Raw genomic sequence first — 23,737 nt, forward strand, 5'->3', positions numbered from 1 at the left:
GCTACTGAGCCGATGCTCCAGAGCATGTATCACAACTACTGAGCCCACGGGCCGCAGATGCTGAAGCTCTTGTGCCCTACGGCCCATGATCTGCAGCAACAGAAGCCACGGCAAATGAGAAACCAGTGCTCTGTAGCCGGGGAGTAGGCTCAGCTCGCCGCAACTTGAGAAAAGCCTGTGCAGCGATGAAGACCCAGCACAGCCATAAAGAAAGAATGCTGTACCTCCATAATTTTAAATCAACAAATACTTAATGTCCCAGACCTTGCATAGCCCCAGAGGGTATAAATAGTCTGTCCCAAAGATTCTTAAATTCCAGCAGAGGGCTTTCCTCCAAGGTGAAGATGACGAAGAGGACTGGGAACAGCCGAGGCACGGCCTGCCTATATGCGCACCTCTTTCCCAGGGAAGGATAATAACTCAGTGAGCAGCGGTCCCCAGATGCTCGCTACATAATAAGAAAAACAACAATATCTTGTATCTCCCCTAGTTAGATACCACCTCAGGGCATTGTCTCAGGTATTATGCCTGTTCTATAAGACAGCTGATGGGGACTTCCCTTGTGGTCCAGGGGTAAAGAATCTGCCTACTCACGCAGGGACCACGAGCCACCCCAATGAGAAGCCCGTGCGCAGCAACGAAGACCTAGTGCAGCCATAAATAAATAATTTTTAAAAAGATAAACTGATGAGGACAGAGCCACACCCAGAAGTTAAACTCAAAAAAGCACCCCCCACGCCGGGGGCAGCTCCTTTGTTTGGAAGTGTGGGTGAGCCTTGTCTATTGTATACACATCATTCCCCTACCCATTGATCTTTCCTGTTGATGGGGGTGGAGAGAGGGTGTGGGATCCATAACAGCACTGGACAGCAACTTTGAAAGCAGAACTTGTTAGTTTTTAAACAAGGACCAGCCAGTTGGACCACTGAGTGGGTGTTTCCATGCAAATTCCAGCGCTTTCAAGTTGCTCCATGAACAGAGCCTACCCAGGACACAGCAAGCCTAGTTTTTCTGCAACCAGCTCTTTGATTAGGTTTAGTGAGGGACTCAATTAGCATCATGGAAACACAGAGCAGATTTCAGAAAGGAAAGGTCAGCTGCAAGCCCTAGCATTTGCTATCAGCCATCTGCCAAGCAGGAAGTGCTACTCAGATCTATTTTTAATCATATTCCCTAGGCAAAGGCTCCTGGGAGAATGCACAGGCCAGGCTTATTCCAAGAGAAACAATAAATTGCTACCTTTCTGAACACATTTTTAAACCTGTCTCTGGATACTTGGGATATCATTTTAAATATATTCTGGACACCAACTTATATACAGAGGCCCAGTTCTTGGGTTCTCTCACACTGACACCTACCTCCAAGGAGGCCATGGTTGGCCTGTATTCTCCCTTCTTGGGAAAATTCCCTGGGACTGTTCGGAGGATGGACTAATTCCACATACCATAGCAATCCCTACAACCAGGTTCCAGGTATTTGATTTGGCTGCAAATGAAGGGGGAAGGGAAGACAAAAGAGGTGGTAGTTTAAGTCCAGCGTCCACATCCATTTCCCAGAGCAACGAGACTGGCGAAGCTAACAGGGCAGACCTCCCGGTCACTCTCATTTTTAAGTCCATCTATCACTTCAGAAAGCTGAACTAACACCAGTTCCTCTGGCAGGGACTCGACTGTGACTCAAGATATGGCCTGGCTACAGAAAGGAGCAAGGTTTCAGCTCGCCTCCCAGGGAACCCGGCCTGTGCCGTGGCTGGCTGGTCCGCCCAGGCGCAGGAACATTCTGTCCACTGGCTTCTTCCCCGTCTCGACCCGCAGCAGCACTCGTGTCTCAGTTCCATCCAGCCTGAGGGACGAGACATTTCTGCGAGGCCTGGACGGGGAGTCTGGCACAGCCGTGGCAGAGGAGGTGCAAATAGGCCAGGCTTCTCCCAGCCTGCGCGCTCATGGAACACAGAGTTTCCTTGTCTCTGGACGCTTACAGACTCTCTGCCTCTGATCTCCAGCCGAAGGTAAAACCTAAGTGTATGTATGACTGTGCCTCAGCCAAGTCCAGTTCCATTTGCCAACGAAGGACGGGGGCCCCCACCCAGGGCTCACCCCATCATCAAGCCCCGCAGTGGCGCTGCCGGACCCAGTGGGCCCCACGACAAAGGGCGCAGCAGGGTCTGCCCGCTGGTCTTACCCACCTCTCCACCCCACCCCGCCCTCCTCTTAGGAGCTTATCTGTTAGTGAGCAGCCGATGGGAAAGCTAAGCGGAAAGGGCACCTTGGCTGTGGGATCTTTGCCTGAGAATGTGAAATAAGAGACTGGGTATTTGGGGCAACTTAACACCGGGAGGCGCCCGGCCAGAGGGCTGGGGAGGAAGGGACTGAATAGGCAGACATGAGCTTCGCAGGAGATCTAACTCCCCCGGGCTGGCGGGGTGGAGTGGGGGCGACAGCAGGGCTGGAATGCCTTCCCTCATGGCAGGGAACCCTGCCCCAGTGAGCCTCAGCAGACATGTCCTTGGGGGAAAAAAAAAAAGGCCACTGCCCAGGGTCACTCCCCCTGACCCAGTTGGACCACAAATTAATTAGGGCTTCTGAGCCCTGCTGACTCTCGAGTTCCTCTTCTTTCTGGTTTCAGGAGCAATGGGAGTTAATCGGTAAACAGCTTAAGAAAGAAGAACTCTTCTTGGGCCCGTCTGAGGACCACTGGTGCCCTTCCTCTGCCCCTTCCCCAGTGAGCCTCAGCTGTGTATGCACCCGGAAACCCAGTAACAAGTGAAAAAGGAAATATGGGGTGTTGGGTTTGGTCCAAGTGCTAAATCCCAGGAACAGGAAGTTACCTGGAGATTTCAGAGCCAGGCAGACAGCCAGGGAAGGACCAAGAGAGGAGGCTGGGCTCTCAGTTCCTCTGCTAATTCAGAGCAAGAAACAGGCCTCCAGGTAGAACTCTTAGGGGAGTGGGCTGGGGAATGAATGGGGGCAGGGGGCGGGGGCGGGGCGCGCATCACACCTGAATTCCAACTCTGGTTCTACCACTTCCGTTTCCTAGCTGAGTCCCCTTTGGTCAACTCAGTTTGCCCAAGCCTCACTTTCTTCACCTGAAAATGGGAACAAGAGGAGAAAACGGACCCCCCCCTACACTGTTGATGGGAATGTAAATTGGAGGAGCCACTGTGGAAAGCAGTACGGAGGCTCCTTTAAAAACTAAAAAGAGATTTGCCATATGATCCAACAGTCACAGTCCTGGGTGAAAATCTGGAGAAAATTCTGATTCGAAAAAATACATGCACCCCAATGTTCATGTGCGTGCTAAGTCACTTCCGTCAACCTGACTTCCGCCAGGCTCCTCTATCCATGGGATTTCTAGGCAAGAATACTGGAGTGGGCTGCCATGCCCTCCCTCCTCAAGGGGATCTTCCCAGACCCAGAGATTGAACCCAAGTCTCTCTCTCTTTTTTTTTAATCAAATAAACATTAAAATTTTTATTAATAAATATATAAATAAAATCATTTTAATGTATTTACTATTTAATAAAATTAATAAATTAAAAAATTATACTAAAATAGAGTATTAATAACTTTAAGGTTATAACTGTCAACAAATAGTGGTTATTTGTCTTGGGGGGAAAAAGAATACAGAGGATAACAGTGACAAATTCACTTCAGCACAAAAGAAAGGACATTAGAACATACTGTCTTATTCCTTAGGAACCTGAAAACAAGACTACTGTAAACATGAATACAACTAAAAGACTGTAGTATAAATCGACTGAGACTAAACCCAAGTCCCTTATGAATCCTACACTGGCAGGCAGATTCTTTATCACTAGCGCCACCAGGGAAGCCCATATATACGATTTGAGCCAAGACATGGATGCAACCTAAGTGTCCATGCCAAATGAATGAAGAAGACGTGGTTCAATGGAATACCACTCAATCATTAAAATATAATGAAATCCCATGGACAGAGGAGCCTGGCAGACTACAGTCCATGGGATCGCAAGAGTCGGACATGACTGAGTGACTAAACCACCACCACCAATAACAAGGACTTACTGTATAGCACAGAGGACTATACTCAATATCTTACAATAACCTACAATGGAGTGAAAGTGTTAGTCGCTCAGTCGTGTCCGACTCTTTATGACCCTGTGGACTGTAGCCTGCCAGGCTCCTCTGTCTGTGGAATTCTCCAGGCAAGAATACTGGAGTGGGTTGCCATTCCCTTCTCCAGGGGATCTTCCCCACCCAGGGATCTAACTAGGGTCTCCCGCATTGCAGGCAGATTCTTTACTGTCTGAGCCACAGGGGAAGCCCAAATAGAGTGCCTCCTTAAAGCTGCTGTCCTAGGAGACTTGTTTCCTTCCCCTAGTAGGGGCTTCCCAGTGACAGTCAGACCTACAGAATAGGAATCCCTGGGACCTGGAGACCAGCCATTTTATCCCATGTTATTCTGATGTACTCTCCGCCCTAGGAATCACTGCCCAAGAATCTCCATTTTCCAAAGCCAGTTTCAACTACTCTCAGACCCTAAAAGACATGAAGGCTGTAGAAGCCACTTAATCTCCTCCTTCACTTTTCCCTGGCCTAAGCCTCAAAAGGACATACACCAAAGTCATCTGCATTCTGCAACTCAGTTCTCCCTTGAAAGTAATAGGAAAAAATCCATACATGCAGGCTGCAACGGCCTGCTTATGATGACTCAGTGAGTGAGCTCAAGAAGCTAGGAATTCATAGGAGAGGGAGCATCTCACCCAGCGAACCAGATAACCCAGGTCCCAGAGTACTTTGAAAGGCCTTCATCTCAGAGTCACGGGTGCTGGGTGTTGGCCAGTAATTTATCTGGCTGCCGTTTAGCTGACAGCATCACCAGGAATGGACTGGCCTGGTTATTAATTACAGCCACTGGCTTAATTATCAGCACTTATTAACTTTATACAATATCAACATTCCTCTTCACACAAAGCTCATAGGCATACGGTTTAGAGCAGTTAAGAGAGAAGCTGAGTGGAACCAAAGGCTATTATTCCCTTACTTGGAAACTATTCGTGGCTCCCCAGAGCATGCAGCATACAGAATTGTGTCTAAACTCCTTCCCTGGCCTTCTGGGCCCATGTGATCCACCCATGCTGACCTTCTGCTTCCCTCTACCTGCCCTCTCCATCTCTTACCTGCGGTCCTTTAGGCTGGATCTCCGCTACGACGTTTCTACGCCTCTGCTTGGAATGGACTCCCCTTTCGTGTTCACTTAGTAAACACTCATCTTGCTCTCTGACCCTGTAAGCAGCCTAAATAATCACCTATTCAAAGCCCGAGTTTCACTTCAGCCTGTAATAGTTAACTTGTTTCTTTTTGCCCACTAGATCATGAGCTGCTTCAGGGCAAGAATTTTATCATGTCCATTTCTGTATTCCCAGTGCCTCATACGGCAGTACTCAGGACAACGCTGAATGGTCAGAGAGGTCATGTGCCTTATCCAAGGCCACACTCAACATTCAGTGGCAAAGCCAGGCCCCAGGGCAGAGGTGGCCTGACTCTTCACTCAGGGCTCGTAAGGTGGTGCCAATGACTCGCCACCCACAGGGCACCACGCTGTTTTCCCACGGAAGTGATGAGATTGTTTGAAACTACAGGCACTGTCTGGCTCACTCACCGTGTAACCTTTGGTGGGAACCAGTGCACTAGATGGCTGAGGATGCAGTTTGGCCCGTGCAGAGGATTTCCCTGGCGCCAATCAGACCATGACACTGAACAGCGTCCATCAACTCCTGTACTATCCCTACCAAACGGAGCTCCCCTGTTGATCTGGGACACCTCCTGAAATCACATTGACCCATTCTTCCAACACCGATCTCATAACGGTCATTCCAATCATCAGGGGTCAGCAAACAGTCCTCTAGGGCCAAATGGGGCCTCTCACCTGTCTTGTGAATAAAGTGCTACCGGAACATAATCAGGTTGACTCGTTTATGAATTTTCTATGACTGCAGAGTTGAGGGGCTTCCCAGGTGGCAGTAGTGGTAAAGAACCCGCCTGCCAATGCGGGAGATATGAGACATGGATTCGATACCTGGGTTGGGAAGATCCCCTGGGGAAGAAAATGGCAAACCACTCCAGTATTCTTGCCTGGAGAATCCCATGAACAGAGGAGCCTGGTGGGTTATAGTCCAAGAGGTCACAAAGAGTCGGACACGACTGAAGCGACTTGGCAAGCGCACACACAGTTGAGACCATATGGCCCGCAGAGCCTTAACTATGTATTATCTGGCCTTTACAGGAAAAGTTTTGCTGACCCCTGATCTAGCTGAAGGAACAGGGAATGAAGACTCCAAACAGGCCCGCCCTACTACCAAGGGACTGGCTGCCCCCACTCTGGAAGTCAGTGGACCAGACTGGCTTTTGCATGATGTCATTGCTTTTTTTAGCTCTGGTTCCCGGCCTGGGATCCAGGAGGAGATTTTCCCTATCAGAGACACACACAGGGGCCTGGGGCACCCGAGCACATGACTTGGCTTGGTTTAATGGTACTCAAGCAATGTTTATTAAATAAACAGACAAACAAGGTCCAGCTAGTCTGGGCCTGAACCCTGAACAAAGGTCCACCCTCCCTCTCGTCAGTTTCAAGGTGACTAGTCACACAGGTGTCTGGCAGCAGCCTGCTGACCTAGATTTGTCAGACCTTATCTTATCAGCTTTCCTTCCTCCCTGCTTACCCGACACCTGCCCAGGGCAGCCTGGCCTGGTGTTTTTATAGAGGAGGAGAGAGACTGGGAGGACCTCTCTCCTTCCCCACAGATATACTTTGTTTTGTTTTTCTTTCTCCTGCAAAGGGGAGGATCAAGATATACGGAGACTTGGGGCTTAGAGGAGCTCCGGGAAGTCTGGTTTTTCTCACTTCCTCTCCCCTTGGGTTTCCTGGGTGAATCTGTCTGGGAGGGACCTCAAAGGACTCCTCGGAGCCCCGCCTGCCCGGTGGCACGTCTGGCACGTACAGGGGAGGGACCGGCTGCGGGTGAAGCGTGCAAGGCAGCCACCACCCCAGGGCGAGAGAGGCCTGATCCTAAGAGCAGACATTCCTCCAAGGACACCTGAGAACCGCAGGCCTGGGTCACTGGCCACCACACACTACCAGCAGATCCCAGGCGGCAGTTTTACACTCGGGGCCACGCTGCAGTGGGGGGAGCGGGGGCAATCAGAGGGCGAGCGGGACACATTTGGCATCTCCTGAAAACCAGGCAAACGGGACAGAAGATGATATGGAAATGTTGGCTTCTCAGCTGCTCCAGCCAACCCTCAAGATGGAGTTCCCCACTTGTCCTGCCACCGGCTGCTTCTTCAGACAGTGGGCTTGCTAGTAACCAAAGGATTCTGCGTGCGAGCTGGGTGAAGGCAAGGCTGTCTCCCCAATATCTAACAGGTCAGAGGTGCTCGCTGAACTCCGAACCGGCAGGGCTTAGCACAGGAGGTTTCACACCGAGACCGTTTGCTTTTGTGTGTGTGCTCGGGCGTGTCCGACTCTTTACAACCCTATGGACCATAGCCCATCAGGCTCCTCTGTCCACGGATCCTCCAGGCAAGAATCCTGGAGTTGGCCTGCCATTTCCCCTGCCAGGGGATGTGCTTCTCCTCATTCATCTGTAAGAGCTGACGCTACAGTGAAGGCTCTTGGTGGAACCAGTCCTAACAGGGAAGAAAAGGAATTTCCCAGGCCCTCCGAAGGTAGATAATTTCCCTTTTGACAACCGTAAACCATCCCTTCAGAGACCCAAAGGTGTTAGGCGTGAGGGGTAGGGGAGAATCAGGGCCACCCGCGCTGCCCCCTGTCCTCACTGTGGTCTGGAGGGGAGGGAGGTGATGGACGGATGAGATGTTGTTTTTTGCAGCAGCTGGCGGAGCTGTCTCCTCCTCTCTTCCTCCCCGCCTCCTCCTCCTCTGAGTCACTGTCCAGCCACCAGCAATAGGCAGGGAGGGGAGGGAACCCGGAGCTGAGGTTCTCCTTGGCAAGACAGCCCTGACCCCAGAGATAATACTCTGGGTCACCGAGTCAAATCCTCCCCCTGGTAGCTGGCTGAGTGCTTTGAAAACAAAGGTATCAGAGATGCTTTTTTTCTCGGTTTTGTTTTTGAAAGATAAGAAAAACAGCATCTTGCCCTACACCCACCATGGAGCATCACAAGGTGAACCAAACTGATGAGCAATTCTGAGCTGCTGCTCCCACACTGAGGCCCCGAATTCTCTCCCAGCTGCCTGGGCTGCTGCGGCTATCATGGTAGTTCGAGGTCTCTGAAACTGTCCGACGTGTGGTTCACGGGCAAAATCACACCACTGCGCAGACTGGAGGGGAAGAGGGCAGGGGGCTGGTTTTTCTGTTTAAACTCCAGAGAGGCCTCCCAGCTACCTGCAGGTAAACCCCAAGAGCAGGATGGAAGCTGCTGCTGCGGCTGTCACCCCGGCACTGTGACGGGTGACGGCGACAGGACCTGCGTCTCTTTGTCACTTTCTGTTTGGTTTTTGCTTAGGCTTCCCTGGTGCCTCAGATGGCAAAGAATCTGCCTGCAATGCTGGAGACCTGGGTTCTATCTCTGGGTCTCAGAGTTTTTCCCTGGAGGAGGAAATGGCAACCCACTCCATTATTCTTGCCTGGGAAATCCCATGGACAGAAGAGCCTGGTGGGCTAGAGTCCATGGGATGGCAAAGAGTCGGACACCACGGAGCAACTAACACTTTCACTTTGCTTAGTGATGTGCACAGAAAACAACATTTACCGAGCATTTCCGATAGGCCAGGCACCGTGAGAAGTACTTTATACTGATTACCTCACTTAATGTCCACAAAAAAAATCTTAGAGACATCTAAGATGAACATGATTCCCACTTTCCCAATGAGAGCACCGAGAGCAACCCAGGAGTTGCTTAGCTTACATAACTATTTAGGTGAGGAGGCCAGGTTTGAACCTGCGTAGCCTGACTCAAATGTTATATACTGTTAACCACTGAGTTATGTTGCCTCGCATCATCTCCTGCTGCTATCTTATTAATAGAATCAGAGGATGGGGAAGGTGGAGGGAACCTTCAGTGACAGTCTGATCTAAAGCTTGGATGGATGAAGAAAAAGGAGAGCCTGAGAGAACAGTCTTGCCCAAGATCGCACGGCTTGATACTGTCCTTCTTCTGGCTGCCTGTACTCTCCTCCAGGGCTGCCTTTAGCATTTTCAAGCACCTGTTAAGTGGAAGGTGGTGTGTGTGGCAGGGAGGAGGTGGCAAAGTGCAGAGTCAAGAGGCACTTGGTTTCTCCGGGCCTTGGTTTCCTAACCTGTAACATGATGAGCAGAACTAGAAACACCCTGGTTCAAAGCCTCTAATACTCAGAGAGTCTATGACTCCGGGTCATTTAGAATCTTATTAGGAAACCAGACGATTACACATAAAAGTACACATGATGTATGATGTAATCACAATCATATAGACTATATTATCACAAGACAGTCATGACTGATTGCTCAAAGAACAAAACCACCAGGCGGTGAGTACCACTGATGTTCAGTGGAGGGAGAGGACCCTGTATCCAGGAAGACATCCTAGAAAATACTTAAGCTGGTCTTCAAGAATGAGTAGACACTAGAGAAAAAGAAGGATTTTCCAGGAAAGAAAAATGACAGGAGGGGAAGAGGAACAGGATTGACCACCAATATTAACAAGACCCAGAAAACAGTGCCAAAGGAGCTACCTAGGTCAAACTATGGTTAAGAGGGCAGAGACCCATCTAGACCTGTATTCCATTTCTGACTACCCCATGGCCTTAGGCAAGTCACCTAATTCCCACCTTGAGGGGCCGTTGTAAAGTAAGGAGTCCCAAGTACATGGTAGATCTTCTATAAATAATAGTTAACAGCAACAATGTAGATTTTCCATCCTGTGTTTTCCAGGTCACCAATACAACCTCATCTGTAACACTCTTCTGCCCTCCCAGTGAGCCTTATGTTTCCATGTAGCCCAGAGATCACAGGCTCCCTGAATGTTGTGATCTCAGTAGGCTGCTTCTCCCTATCCCTAGAACCCAGCCTAGGCCTGGCATGTCATCTGAAACACAAAAAAATATTACTGAAATGAACAATCAGCATATGATGGTGGATTCCAGTCAGGTCCCAAAATACAAACAACCAAAGAGGCAACGGTGCAGCTTTACCATTCCAGAGACCTCGAGAGTGCTGGCGCTCCAACAAAACATGGGGATGGGGTTCTGCTTCCACCGCCTGCTTCCCAGGGAGAGGGCCCTGCTGAAAAGAGTTTGGATTTTCACAAGGAACAAAGCTTGCAATCACCGGTGTCCTTGCTGAAGGCCAACACACAAATGCACAAACCAATCTTAGGATTGAAACCTTACAGGCATCTGCAAACCGCAGAGTTAATTTTCAGGGTACGCCTCATAGCTCAAGTCAACATTTCCTTTTGGTATTTAAAGCAACCACATAGAAAGGACCGCATTTGAGCAGATTTGTGCTCCAGCTGCCTGCAGTCTGCAGCAAACAACACAAGATGATTCACTCGACTTGATCTCCAGCAGCTCCTTTGATAATAAATTGGTGAGCAATTCTGCTTATGCCCAGATCATTAATTTTCACAGAGTGTAGGACAGGTCTGCCTCCCATCCAAAGAGTGTGACTTCCTGAACTCAGTTCCTCTTGTTCGTCGCTATAAATGATAGAGCAAATTTTTCTAAGCCCTAGAATGCTTACAGCTCTTTCCCAAGCAGTGGTCAACGGTCTGCACCTGATGATCACCACGTGCATGAACCACCTGCAACCACTGCAGCGCGTATGCGCTCGTTCCCTCAGGTCTGGTTTCTTCTTCAGTAGTTCACCTACGACACCGTGACATCTGCCATCTGAAAGCCAGGCTCTGGTCAGGGCATTACATGCTCAAAAGCCTTCAGTGGCACCCAACTGCCAGCAGAATAAAGTCCCAACTTCTCTTCTCCCAACAACCTGGCTTCAATCCGTATTCACACAGTTCCTCACTGTGTGACCCAAAAGGATGACCCCTCCCCACACACTCCGGGCCTTCACTTCTTTGTTCATGACGCTCCTTTTACAAGTCCCTCCCCATCCACTTCCACACATCTAGGTTCTTGCTTCAAGGGACATCTCAGTATCACTCCTACCAAGTCTTCCTAGAACTTTCGTTTCTAGAAAGATAGACCTATAGAGTTTTTCATCAAGAATCCTTTGAGAATCTAATGAAAGCTATGGAAACTTCCCTAGAAAAATATACATAAATGTAGAATTAAACATACAATTTCAGGGACCCTTTGAAGTCAGCCCAGAGACCCCAGATGTAGAGCCCCTTATTGTCTTTCTCTGAGAGAACTAACAAGTTATTTGCACAGATACTCCCTGGAAATTGGCCAGTATTTAAAAGCTGTGCCAGGGGCCAGAGACACAAAGATGACATCACAATCACCTCCATGAGTAGTTCACAGGCTACTGGGAGATATGCATCATTACACTGTGATAAATGCTTTAAGATAAACATAAGGTGTGGGATTCCCTGGTGGTCCAGGGGTTACGACGTGGCACTTTCACTGCTGGTGCCCAGGTTCAACCCCTGGCCAGGGAGCTAATATACCATAAGCCTTGAGGCACAGCCAAAAGAGAGAGACAGCACCTAAGATAAACATAAAGTGAAAGACAGTCATTCTACTGTATCTGAAGGGGATTGGTCCACCTCACAGATCAAAATTCAAGGATGCTGAAGTCCCTTATATAAAATGGCATAGTATTTGCATATAAATTAGTAGATTTAAGTTGGAACCTACGATAAGGAGTTTGGGGGCTTCTCTGGTGGTCCAGGGGTTAAGAATTTGCCTTCCAATGCAGGGGATACAGGTTCAATCCCTGGTTGGGGAGCAAAGATCCCATGTGCCTCATGGCCAAAAAAATAAAATATAAAACAGAAGCAATATTCAATAAAGACTTTTTTGAATAAAATTAAAGACATAAGGTGTCTTTAATTATATAAAAGTTAAAATAATAAAATTAAAATAAAGACAAAAGTCAATAAAGACTTTAAAGATCTTCAGGACCCAGGAATTGAACCAGGGTCTCCTGCATTGTAGGTGGATTCTTTACCAACGGAGCTATGAGCCACCAGGGAAGCCCTCTAAATATACGTGTATAATTTGTTAAATTGTTCTAAGGAAAAAAAATGGGGGTGGATGACTTATCTGCCTGCCGATGCAGGAGACGCTGGAGATGCAGGTTCAGTCCCTGGGTTGGGAAGACTCCCTGGAGTAGGAAATGGCAACCCACTGCAGTATTCTTGCCTGGAAAATTCCATGGACAGAGGAGCCTGGCAGGCTATAGTCCATGAGTCCAAGAGTAGGACACGACTGAGCGTGTGCGCGCGTGCACATACACGCACGCGCGCGCGCACACACACACACACACACACACACACACACACACACACACACACACATACACACCCCACAACTAGTACAGTGCGCCACCACCCCACAATACATATCTATTCATGCAATAATAGAACACGGCCAATGAAACAGATGACCAAGTTACAGGCACAGGCCCCACTGCCATCACCCACGTGTACCAGAGGCCTCTGATATCCAGGGAAGGTGGTCCCAACTCTGAACAATTATGCTATACAAATTATACCAGCCTAACTTATGATTTATCTTACCCTGAATTGATTCAATCTCTGCCCCATGGGGAGAAGATACCGTAAGAGATTATATTTTATAATCTATAATCTCTTTTCATCAAGAAACACTATAACCACATTCCTTTGTTTGGAGATTTGCTGTATAGACATGGTTCACCTGTCACCCCTTCCTGGGTGGTCAACAGCTCATCTGCAACCCCACCCCCACCCCACACTGCTCCCCCGCCCACCCCCCAAGAACTAACACTTCATTAGCAGGAGATTAGAGCTTTCAAAGATCAAACAGTTGAGCAAAACAAGCTTTAGGTTGGATATGGATTCTCTTTACAAAAGCAAAATTGATTGTGTCTTTAAACTAGGGTATTGGTGTATGTTGGAACACTTCCATAATTTATCACTTCTGCCTTCACTGCACCTCAGAAATGCTCTTTAGGAAACTGACAAACATGTGACAGTGTTTTGCAAACATTGCAAAAGAAGCAAAGGCACCCGCTATTTGGCATGGGTCCCAAATTGGTGATTGTTCTCAACCTTTTGTTTCTTAAAACCCATCAATCACTCTAGTCCTGGGTCTCCAGGATTTTAGAAACAAAAACGGACACTTTTAATGAGACATTTACATGTTTATATGCAATCTGCCTTTTCCCCCTCCTGCTAGAATGAAAAACTAATTTTACTAAATTCGTTTTTTTTTTTTTTGTAAAAAATAACTGTTATCACTGGATACCAAAACTGCTCAACTAATAAAATTACAATTTGACATATTTTGCAAATTAGGTAAGCTCACAGAATTATCTTCAAGACCCATGTCTTACTGCATGTGTTCTTTAGGAATTATGCCATTTAATGTGACACAGTGGTCACTAATACAGCTAATACAATCCAATGCTTATTATAACATTTTCCAGGGCACTTAGAGAAAAAGAAATGTGTAGTTTTTTTTTTGTTTTTTTTTTGTTTTTTTTAGAAATTCTGTTCCTGTATTTATTTTTCACATGAGGTTTTCAGGACAAAAATAACTGCATTATCATTTTGGAGAGAGAGTTTTATTACCTGTACAAGCTGGCGGGTGGTGGGAATGAAGACAGATACATCCTTGACAGGTAGAGTTGACAGGACTGGACGGTACCCTGCTTTTGTCCACAATCTCTAAGTCATCATTGTGTTGGGGGAACAAGACTTTTTGGGAGCCACTGGTGTAGAACACTGTGTTGAGAAGCGGCGATGGGCAAGTGGGCCTCTCAGCTGCCACCAGGTCAATACAAGACTTCAGAGCACCTTCCTCCCTGCCACTTTTCTCACAGTGATGCTGCATTTAGTGTCTAGGCAGGAAGGAAAAACCCAAAGGCCACCACTATGAGCCCAAAGGAACCCCAGAGGGAACAAAAAGAACCTGCCTCCTAATGAGGCTGCAGCCTCACAAGGAGGCCCAGCTGCTCCCACACTGAGCAGTGCAGGGGGTGAGGTGGAGACCGGGCTGGGTAACCTCAGCTGGTCACGGAGGCACCAGCCTCCGACACCTTCCCTCTAAGGACCCAGGGTGCTTAGAGCAACCTGTGTCCCAGAATGAAGCCAACGTGCCCAAGTGGGTTCACGGTAGATTAGTCCAATTCACCGTTCTTAAGTGGCCTCCTTGCCAGCCTATCCAAGGGCTAGCAGGAAGGAGGTGAGGGAAGGACGAAAGAGTTTTTCAGGAAAGGCTTTGTGAAGATCCAGGTTGCCGTGATAGATAGCATCCACTGAAGTGAGCATTAGATTGTTTTCACTGGGGTGGGGGGGGGGTGGGCAACTGCTCTGATGTAAACTATTATTATTTTATAACCAAAGTATATTTTTATACTGTGACTTGCACCATTAAGTGAGAAACAACAGCGTGAGCAATTCCTCGTGCCAACTCAAAATACCTATGAGTGCAAACACTTCAGCATTTAGACCACAACACCCCCTAAGAAAGCAATTGTAGGAGGCCTCAGCACATTCCCTAGATAGCTCTGTCATCGATTCAAAAAGCAGCATCCCCTCCCGGCACCCCCCCATCCCCAGCATCCTACAGAGCAAATGCTGTTACCTTTCTGCCAACACACACAGCTTTGCTGTCCTCTTCTTAGCCTTGCAAATCCAACTCCTATGCTCCACGTTCTAAAGCAAAACTATCTTGGTATAAAGTCAATTTGCTTAGTGTCAGGCAGTAACAATCCTGTCCACCCATCTCCTTGACTTTTTTTTTTTTTTTTTTTTTGGGGGACAGCAAGACCAAGAGAAGCAAAGGGACAACTTTATATTTGCATAGAGCTTTGTGATTTGCAAACCACCCACACATCCATGATCTCATCCAGTCTCATAACAACCCAGTGAGGTAAACCTGCTCCCCCGACACTCAAACAAGGTAGGGCTACCTCCTAGGGCTGTTAGGGCCATGGCACGTAGTAAGCACACAACAAGTGCTAACTGCTAGCCATCGACACAGCAAATATTACTCATTTTATTGGTGAGAAAGTGAGACTCAGAGGTTGGACAGCTGATTCCAGGCAACGAGGCCTCTAGGAATCTAGAGAGAGCTGGGAAGACAGAAAGCCCAGTGCAGGAGTCTTTCTACCACCGTATCAAAACGGACCCTAATTGTTCAAGACCTGACAACTACACATTTCCATGGAGGCTTAGCTACGTTGATAAGAAGGAAGCCTGAAGTCCCGATTCTGTTCCCAGCTCTCTGCTGGCCCCGGAGCTTTAGTTCTCTGCACCTTTGTGTCGCCTTCTCCATAGTGAAGGCAGACTCACTTAAAACAAAACAAAACCCCAAACAATGGAACGTCAAGCTTCCAGATGAAAGGCTCTATTACAAGGACAAAGTATCATTTAATTACACTGCTGCTCCAGTTAGTTGCTTCCCAGCTCCTAACTCCCACTGGGTGGATTCTGAAACCACATAGGAGATTATGTCAAGAGGGGAGAACAGGAGAAACATTCTCTCCCTGAACTTTCTTAAATGGAAGAGAGAAACAAAATGAAAAGAAAGGCCTGTTTTCCAGGGAGGGGGCTGGGGCAACGATCTTTCCGTTAAGCAGACTTGCATAAGAAATCTATAGATTATTTAACGCCGGGGGTGGCTGTGGAATGAAATAAAGGAATCTTTGTGCGATGCCAGCCACAGTTCCCTCGCTCTCCCCGCAGTCAGGAATTTAACCCAGCTCTTTAAATCATCAAGCCCCAATGCGCCCCATCTGTGCACCGATTGTAGCCAATGAAACTAAAGCCTGTGCTGACTTTGGCCTGGACTTGTGAAGGAGGCTTTCTTCCCCAAAAGGTGTAGGAAGGAGGACATCAACTCTTTTTTTGCTCATCACTTGTCTTCTCCCCAGGCCCAAAAGAGCCATCCATCTGTTTATTTGATCATTTATTGAGCTCTTGACGTGAGCCAGGTTCTGACCCAAAGATACAAAGCTCATAGGATACGGCCCCAGGAGGAAAAGGATGTGTAAGAGCCCCTCGGAGAGAGGAAGGAGGTAAAGAAAAATGACAGCCCAGTGATTAAAACTCTATGCTTCAGAAATGCAGGGGTTATGGGTTCGATTCCTGGTCGGGGAACTAAGATCGCATAACAGCGTGCAGCATGGCCAAAAAAAGAAAAATGGATGCTCCTGGCTGAGGCACAGAGGCCTGAGATACCCCTATCTGCAAGTCCAGGGAAATGCTGCTGGATATGCCAAGAGGTTAGAACATTAAGCAATGAACCCTAACTCTAAAGCTAGGCTCTGCCAGATCATCTAAGGCCATGAAAAAAGTTAGTAAGACTGCAGGTACATCAGCGAGTAAGGCTTTGAAGGTTGAATTTTATTCTAACTTCAGGATTTTAAGCAGAGGACCTGCAACATCTTTACACTTTGAAAAGATCCTTGTGGCTCTTCTCGGAAATGTGCTGTAAGATGCATGAGTGAAAGTAAGGAAGCCAGTTAAAAAGAGCTCATTGCTGGAGTCCAGACAAGGGAAGATAGCGAAAACTGGCCAGATTTGAAATATCTTTTTTGAGGGCAGAGCTAACAGGACTTACCTGTGGATTGGATATGGGGACTGGGTGCAGGGGGAGGGGGAAAGGGGGCAGCAGTAAGAAAGGAATCAACAATGACCCTTTGGCTTAAAACTGAGCCTTCAGAAAACTAAGATCATGGCATCTGGTCCCATCACTTCATGGCAAATGGATGGGGAAACAATGGAAACTGACAGACTATTTTTGGGGGCTCCAAAATCACTGCAGCCATGAAATTAAAAAGACACTTGTTTCTTGGAAGAAAAGCTATGACCAACCTAGACAGCATATTAAAAGGCAGAGACATTACTTTGCCAACAAAGGTCCATCTAGTCAAAGCTATGGTTTTTCCAGTGGTCATGTATGGATGTGAGAGTGGGACTATAAAGACAGGTGAGTGCCAAAGAATTGATGCTTTTGAACTGTGGTGTTGGAGAAGACTCTTGAGAGTCCCTTGGATGGCAAGGAGATCCAACCAGTCCATCCTAAAGGAAATCAGTCCTGAATATTCATTGGAAGGACTGATGCTGAAGCTGAAACTCCAATACTTTGACCACCTGATGCGAAGAACTGACTCCTTGGTAAAGACCCTGATGCTGGGAAAGATTGAAGGCGGGAGAAGGGGACGATAGAGGATGAGACGGTTGGATGGCATCACTGACTTTATGGACATGAGTTTGAGTAAACTCCGGGAGTTGGTGATGGACAGGGAGGCCTGGCGTGCTGCAGTCCGTGGGGTTGCAAAGAGTCGGACATGACTAAGCAACTGAATTGAACTAGAACATTAAGCAAGGTACCCTAACTCTAAAGCTAGGCTCTGCCAGATCATCTAAGGCCATGTGCACCAGGCCACAGAAGTAGGACATCACTCTGATGGCCAATACCACCCCCACATACTTCCTTCTGCTCACCTTAACAAGGCCCAGCGCAAATTTCTTCCAGAAATTCTTCCCGAACACGCTCAAAGTCATTGCCCTCTCTTCTTTGAGAACTCAAGACTTGAGTTCTTGGACAACTTGTATGCATCTCAACTTCTCCCTCCATATAATATATGACTAGCATCACCTACCTCAAAGGCATCTTAGGAGGGAATGAGTGAGGTACTATTTATACAGTGTTAGGCAGCAGTCCTCTGTACTCGGAAGGTACCTACACACAGTTTACGGTTACCTCCATTTCTTAGGACACACAGCACCTCTCCCTCAAGTTAAAAAGACATCTTGGCTTCCGCTTTCTCTGGAGACTTCCAGGAACAGGACAACTCACATGTTTTTTCCCCTCCAAGCCTGCAGGCCCCCTTCCAAAGCAAAAAGGACTGACCACCTCTCTCCTCTCACTGATACAGCCTCCCCACATCCAAACCTCCAGACTCAGGGGGTTCCCAAAAGATCCAAGAGCAATCTGAGACAAGATGAGTCTGGCTGACAGGGGAGGAAGCTATAGGCTGGCCGGAACATGAACGGCGCCGAGGAGAGTGAGCAGCAGAGACCTAGAGAAGGGCCGGTCGGGGTTCCAGGTCTGGGGTGATCCCAGAGCCTGGGAGGGGCCTAGGAGGAGCCGACCCAGCTGCAGCCCTGATTCGTGGGTCGCCGCCACCAGACGAGGCTGTTGGCGCGGCTCCCCCGCTTCCTGTCAGCCCGGCCAGCTGGACGGCACTCTCTGTGACGGCCGGCCCTTCCTCCCTCCGGCGGCGGCTCACTGAGCCAGAGGCGGGGAGCGGGCGCCATCTTTTCTAGCACCTCTTGTAAACAGATCAAGAACACTGGGTTGTTTTTTTTTTAACTTAGTCTGAGTTAGCATAAAAGTTTCTTTTCTTTTTTTCACTTCAACGATATGAAGTCTACATTCTTCAAGTGTGAAAGTGAAAGTGTTCGTTGCTCAGTCGTGTCCGACTCTCTGCGACTCCATGGACTATAGCCCGCCAGGCTCCTCCGTCCATGGAATTCTTCAGGCAAGAGTTCTGGAGTGGGTAGCCATTCCCAAAGAATGCTTTTTTTTTTTTTTAATTAGAGGATAACTACTTTACAAAATTGTGATGATTTTTGCCACACATCAACATGCACGAGCATCAGGGACAGGTATGTCCCCTCCCGGCTCCCTGCGCACCCCACCCGTCCAGGTTGCCACAGAGCACTGGCTCCGGGGTCCTTCGGAGCCAGCTCCCACGGGTCACCTATAAAGGCACAAGTCCCCCCTGAGCTCTTCTTCCTTTTCATGCAGCCTAGCAAAGCTGTTTCTCCTCCCTTGGGAACTCAGAGCCAGAAGGAAGGGAGCAGCCCTGAGAACGCTGCTTGCAGGAGCCGGGGTCTGGACTCCCACTGGGGCACTTAGTGTTTGTTATGAATAATAATCCCTCACCCCAGCTTTAGGGAGCAGTTGTCAAGGCTCCTCAGGGAAAACAGGGTTCCTGTCTTTCTTCTGATTGTGATCAAATGTCATGCCATGTTACCTCACGTAGAAGCCCTGAAGGGACCCACAAGCCAGTGGGTCAACTTTCACCAAGCCACTTGTGACTCACCCAAAGGTCACCCACTTTAGTAACTAAACCATCCGGTAACCGTCCCCGGGAGCTTAAAAAGCAATATTCCCTCTCATTTCGGCCATTAACTGCTCTACCTTTCTCTCTCCTGCCTACCACCTTTCTCAGAAGTCCTTTCCAGGCGGGCAGCCCCCACGTTGAGTTCATCTGCCAACCCAGGCCAGGCCAGCTGGCTGCAAGGCTCCAATCACTCCTTGGCCCCTCTCCCCACAACCTGGGGATGTCAACAGGGATGACACCCACTTTCCAAAATTACAGATTAAACTAGTACTGTATCCCCCCCAACTCCGAGTTCTTTCTTAGTTTTGAGTGAGACAGCCATGCAGATCCACCCTCCCTGGACAGAAGGAGGAATACAAACGTCCCGGGCCCTTTGGGAGAGCTTGTCCATGTCTGCGAACCCAGAAGCGCCCTCCCCCGAGGTCGGCAAGGAGGGCCTGCAGCGAACATGTACCTTGGAAATAAGTTCATCGTGATTGGCCAAGTGGGCTCTGCAGTGAATGCAGCTGTAGGTCCGGTGGCAAGAAGGCAGATAAGCCTGGAAAGTCTTGGATCTGGTCATCTTCACCATTGGCGCTGCTGAGCGGGGGGTGAACTCTGGGGTGGCCCACGAGGCACTCCCACAGGACGGGTCGCACGGGAAACACCGAAAGACGCAGGTAAAGGCCGTGGTTTGGCGGGGGGTGGGTGTGCGGCAGGCTCCACACACTGGTGATGTCTTCAGAGGAAGGACCCTCAAGCAGAGGTCTCGGGCTGGTTCTCAGCAGCCTGCAGGGCCAAGATAAGCGAATATCATTAGCTAGATGGAGCTGGGCTTCCTGTAAAGCCAGCCGAGTCCAACTGCCACCCGAGAGAGGGCAGCATTTACAGCACAAAAAGATCCCCCTTCTGCGTTCCTGCGCTGTGCCAAGATGCCCAACGAGTAAGAAAGAAACCAGTGGAGATCCCACGGTTGCTGCAGTTCTAGAGCTGGAGATTCAGAGCCGACTGGGGGCTCTCAGGAGTTATTCTACCAACGTCCAGCAAACTGGCATGATCACCACTCCTGGGAAGTTTCCTAGACGTGGTGGTTGTTTAGCCACTAAGTTGCGTCTGACTCTTTTGCAACTCCATGGACTGTAGCCCACCGGGATCCTCTGTCCATGGAATTTCCCAGGCAAGAACACTAGAGTGGGTTGTCATTTCCTTTCTCCAGGGGATCTTCCCGACTCAGGGATCAAACTTGCATTTCCTGCATTGCAGGCAAATTTTTTGCTGCTGAGCTACGAGGGAAAACTCACAGCTACAGAAAAGGCCAGGCTTAAAGATATGCCACTTACAGCACAGGGAGAGGACCCTTGGGGGTCCCATTCTCCTGATCCAGCCAAGATGAATGACTTTCCTACAGTCAACAATTCACAGATAGATGTGTATTCATCTCCAAATGCCAGGAGTCCTCCAGCAGTTGAAGTTACCACCATCTGAAGAGGCAACAAACCCCATGGTCCCTTGTGCGTATAAACAAAACACAGGATACAAAGGATCAAGTTCCCAACCAAGAGGATCCCTCATGGCCAGGCAGTCCTTTTGAGAAATGATTCTCTTTGTAATACCTTGTCCAGAAGGAGATGCTCAGCGCATTTGTTTTTAAGCAAGTAAAATGAAGGCAACTAATGGCAGAATCAGACTCCTGCATTTCAAATTCACAATAACAGTGAGTCTGATCAGAATTTCTCTTCAACACTCAAACTTTCCATTACTCACCCTACAGTACCAAGTATTTCTCCTACCACAGCCTCAGCTTTGTGATTCCCATGGAGAATAAGGACACGGAGGGGTGGCTCCCGGGTTATGTCCAGTTAAAGGTCTGAGGGCAAAACCCCAAGGGCTGAAACCCATTCTGCTTCTCTGCGGCTCACACACCTAAGGCTTCTGGATCTACCTATTCCCTGGGCTTCACTCTTCACTAACGGGGGTGGTGTTCCCACTTGCCTACCTCCCAGGAGAGCCAGAGTGTTAATTAACGCCTGCGTCATGCTTTGAAGATAAAATTATTTAGAGAGACGGGGGAGGAAGACAAACAAAATCAGATCTTCCTTGCCGCATTATGCCTGGGATCCATCTGGATGTTCGGACAAAGCCCGCCAATCACAGTCTTTTCCCTCTAGACCTCCACTGGAACCAAATCTTCAGCACGAAAGCCGCCCTCCTCCCTGGCATCCTTCCCACTGCTGCGCCACTGAAGGCCACTGTGCCCCTGGGGCACTCTATAGCTTCCTGAGTGGCTAACACCCCTGGCCAGCACTAGGCTCAAGGACAGCAGTGGTCATCATCTCTCACCCCGCATGTCCCTTGAGAGCTGAGCCAAGGAAGCACCACATCCAGAGTGACCAACTGGTCACCTGAAATGTCCAACTGCTATAGGGCTTCAGACCTAGAGGGGCCCAGGCACAGTGTCTTGGCTGCTAGATTCTCTACCGCTAATTTTAAAGAGGAGAAATCGGGGACCTCCCTGGCGGGCCAGTGGCTGAGACTTCACGCTCCCAATGCAGGGCACCTGGGTTCAATCCCTGGTCAGGGAACTAGATCCTACATGCCACAACTAAAAAGAACCCATGTGCTAAGACCCGGCACAGCCAAATAAATTTTTTTTTTTTTTTTTTAAAAAGAGTAATCAGATTAAACTGAGCATCATAGAAATACTTGAAGAATATGGGAAGGGTTAAGAGGGGCTTCCCAGGTGGCATCAGTGGTAAAAAAAAAAAAAAAGAAAGAAAAGAAAACCTGCCTGTCAACATAGGAGATGTAAGAGATGAAGGTTCGATTCCAGCATCAGGAAGATCCCCTGGAGGAGGGCCCAGCAACCCACTCCAGTATTCTTGCCTGGAGAACCCCATGGACCGAGGAGCCTGGCAGGCTGTAGTCCATGGGGTCGCAAAGAGTCAGACACGACTGAAGCGACTCAGCACACGTGCAGGGATGGGGGTCAGAATTCACCTGCTCAGCTTTGCCTCAGCCTGAGGCCTGGCCATAGCAGGAGATAGGAGACACAACAGGAGACAACACGACCCCTTGGATCAGAGCCCCCGCATCTCATCCTAAGCTTACTCTGCAAACGCTAAGGTGAGTGGTCCAAACCAAAGCCCACGGTAGACCAAGGCTGTTGGGTATTGAAGTGTTGCAGGTGGTAGAAAGAGCCAAGGACCCTGCTTGGGGTTTCCTGAAAGATCCTAGAACTCTGCAATACTCCTGTGCTATTCTCAGGAATGGCAGCATTTCCAGGAAAGGAAGTGGTGAAAGGTCAGGGGGCAGGAACAGGAAAGACAGGGCAGGGGAAGTGGGTGGGAGGCTTGCCCCGGGCCAGGCTCTCCTGAAGGCCAGGGCCCCTGCTGCCTGGAGGAGAGCAGGAGGAGCACTGCTTCTGGCCTGTCCGCCTTTTATCCAAACTTGCGGGAAGGCGAGGAAACAGTGAGTCCTGGCTGCCAGTCTGGGTTTACAGAGCAGCCCCAGAGTCTGTTTTCTTACACACGCAGACGGCTGCTAAATTATGCATTTCCCCAGAGTAGAATTATTTCTTTTTTCACTTCTCTTCTGTAGGAAAGCCCCCAAAAAAGTTCACAGGCAGGGATTTCTGGTTATGCTCAGCTTCAAATGTGAATCTCAAAACTTACACAAACCTTTGGAGAAATCGGCATTCATAATCTGCATTAAACATGCATGTGTCACACACGAGCACATTCATCCAGCTCAGAACTTAAGAAGAGAAAAATGGACCATGCAAGCAACATCGCAGGCTGCCTGGTGCTAGAAAAGCCCGGAACAGCCTTGGACTTTGCTCTACTTTGCTCTCCTTGCAAAGTCTCCACTCATTCCTAGGAATTGACAGGAACCCACAAAAGGTGACTCCTTCCCCAAGACAGAAAGAAAGAAAAAGTGGCTTGCTGAAATATGAATCTTGTTCAACTGCTGTGGGGCAGACGAGAAGGAATAAGAGGGGGAAAGTGGAAAGCAAGGTGAAGGAGGATCAAGAGAGGGGTCCTTGAGCCTGAGAAGAAAGAATGGGCTGAGTCAGAGAAAAAGTGAAGAGCTGGAGACTGAAAACTAATCACCAATTACTGTCTCCTCCCCTCTTAAGGTCAAATATTAAAAGCTGCTTCTTTAAAAAGCAGTCAGTTTTTAAAAAGGAAGTAAAAAGAAGTCAGTTGTTAGGAAGGAAGATGAAATAGCTTTTTGTTTTTGTTTTTCTAAGGAAGAAGTTAAGGCTACAGGGCTGCAGAACTCACCGCATTTTAATCTCTGGACTGCGGTACCTGCTAATGGGGCCACAGGCTCCATGGGGCTTCCTGAGTCCACCTTGCTGAACACATTGTGGAGTTTAAATTGATTTCCAACAATAATCAAATGAGCTCGATATTTAAAAGCCTCAGGGCACGTGTACAAATTAAACACCATTTTAAGCGAAATAATAATCCATCACAGTGGAAATTAAAGGGAGATTTGCTACCACCTCCAGCTGGCCCCTGCTGGT

General features: G+C 48.6%; 1 protein-coding gene across 6 annotated transcripts in view; it reads right to left on the reverse strand.

Annotated features, from left to right (window-relative positions):
- YPEL2 (yippee like 2) overlaps window positions 1-23,737 on the reverse strand; it is an 87,308-nt gene that overhangs the window by 44,827 nt on the left and 18,744 nt on the right. For 2 of the 6 annotated variants that reach the window (XM_043482681.1, XM_043482696.1), the window contains exon 2: window positions 19,685-19,998. In XM_043482681.1, the coding sequence (XP_043338616.1) occupies window positions 19,685-19,801 (117 nt within the window). In that variant the 5' untranslated portion in view covers window positions 19,802-19,998. Of the gene's footprint in view, window positions 1-10,172; window positions 10,264-13,720; window positions 16,932-19,684; window positions 19,999-23,737 lie in introns of those variants that run through there. The other 4 variants (XM_043482713.1, XM_043482705.1, XM_043482689.1 and 1 more) reach the window with 4 other exon arrangements.

The sequence above is a fragment of the Cervus canadensis genome, chromosome 1, assembly GCF_019320065.1.
Source record: "Cervus canadensis isolate Bull #8, Minnesota chromosome 1, ASM1932006v1, whole genome shotgun sequence".
Taxonomy (NCBI): Eukaryota; Metazoa; Chordata; class Mammalia; order Artiodactyla; family Cervidae; genus Cervus; species Cervus canadensis.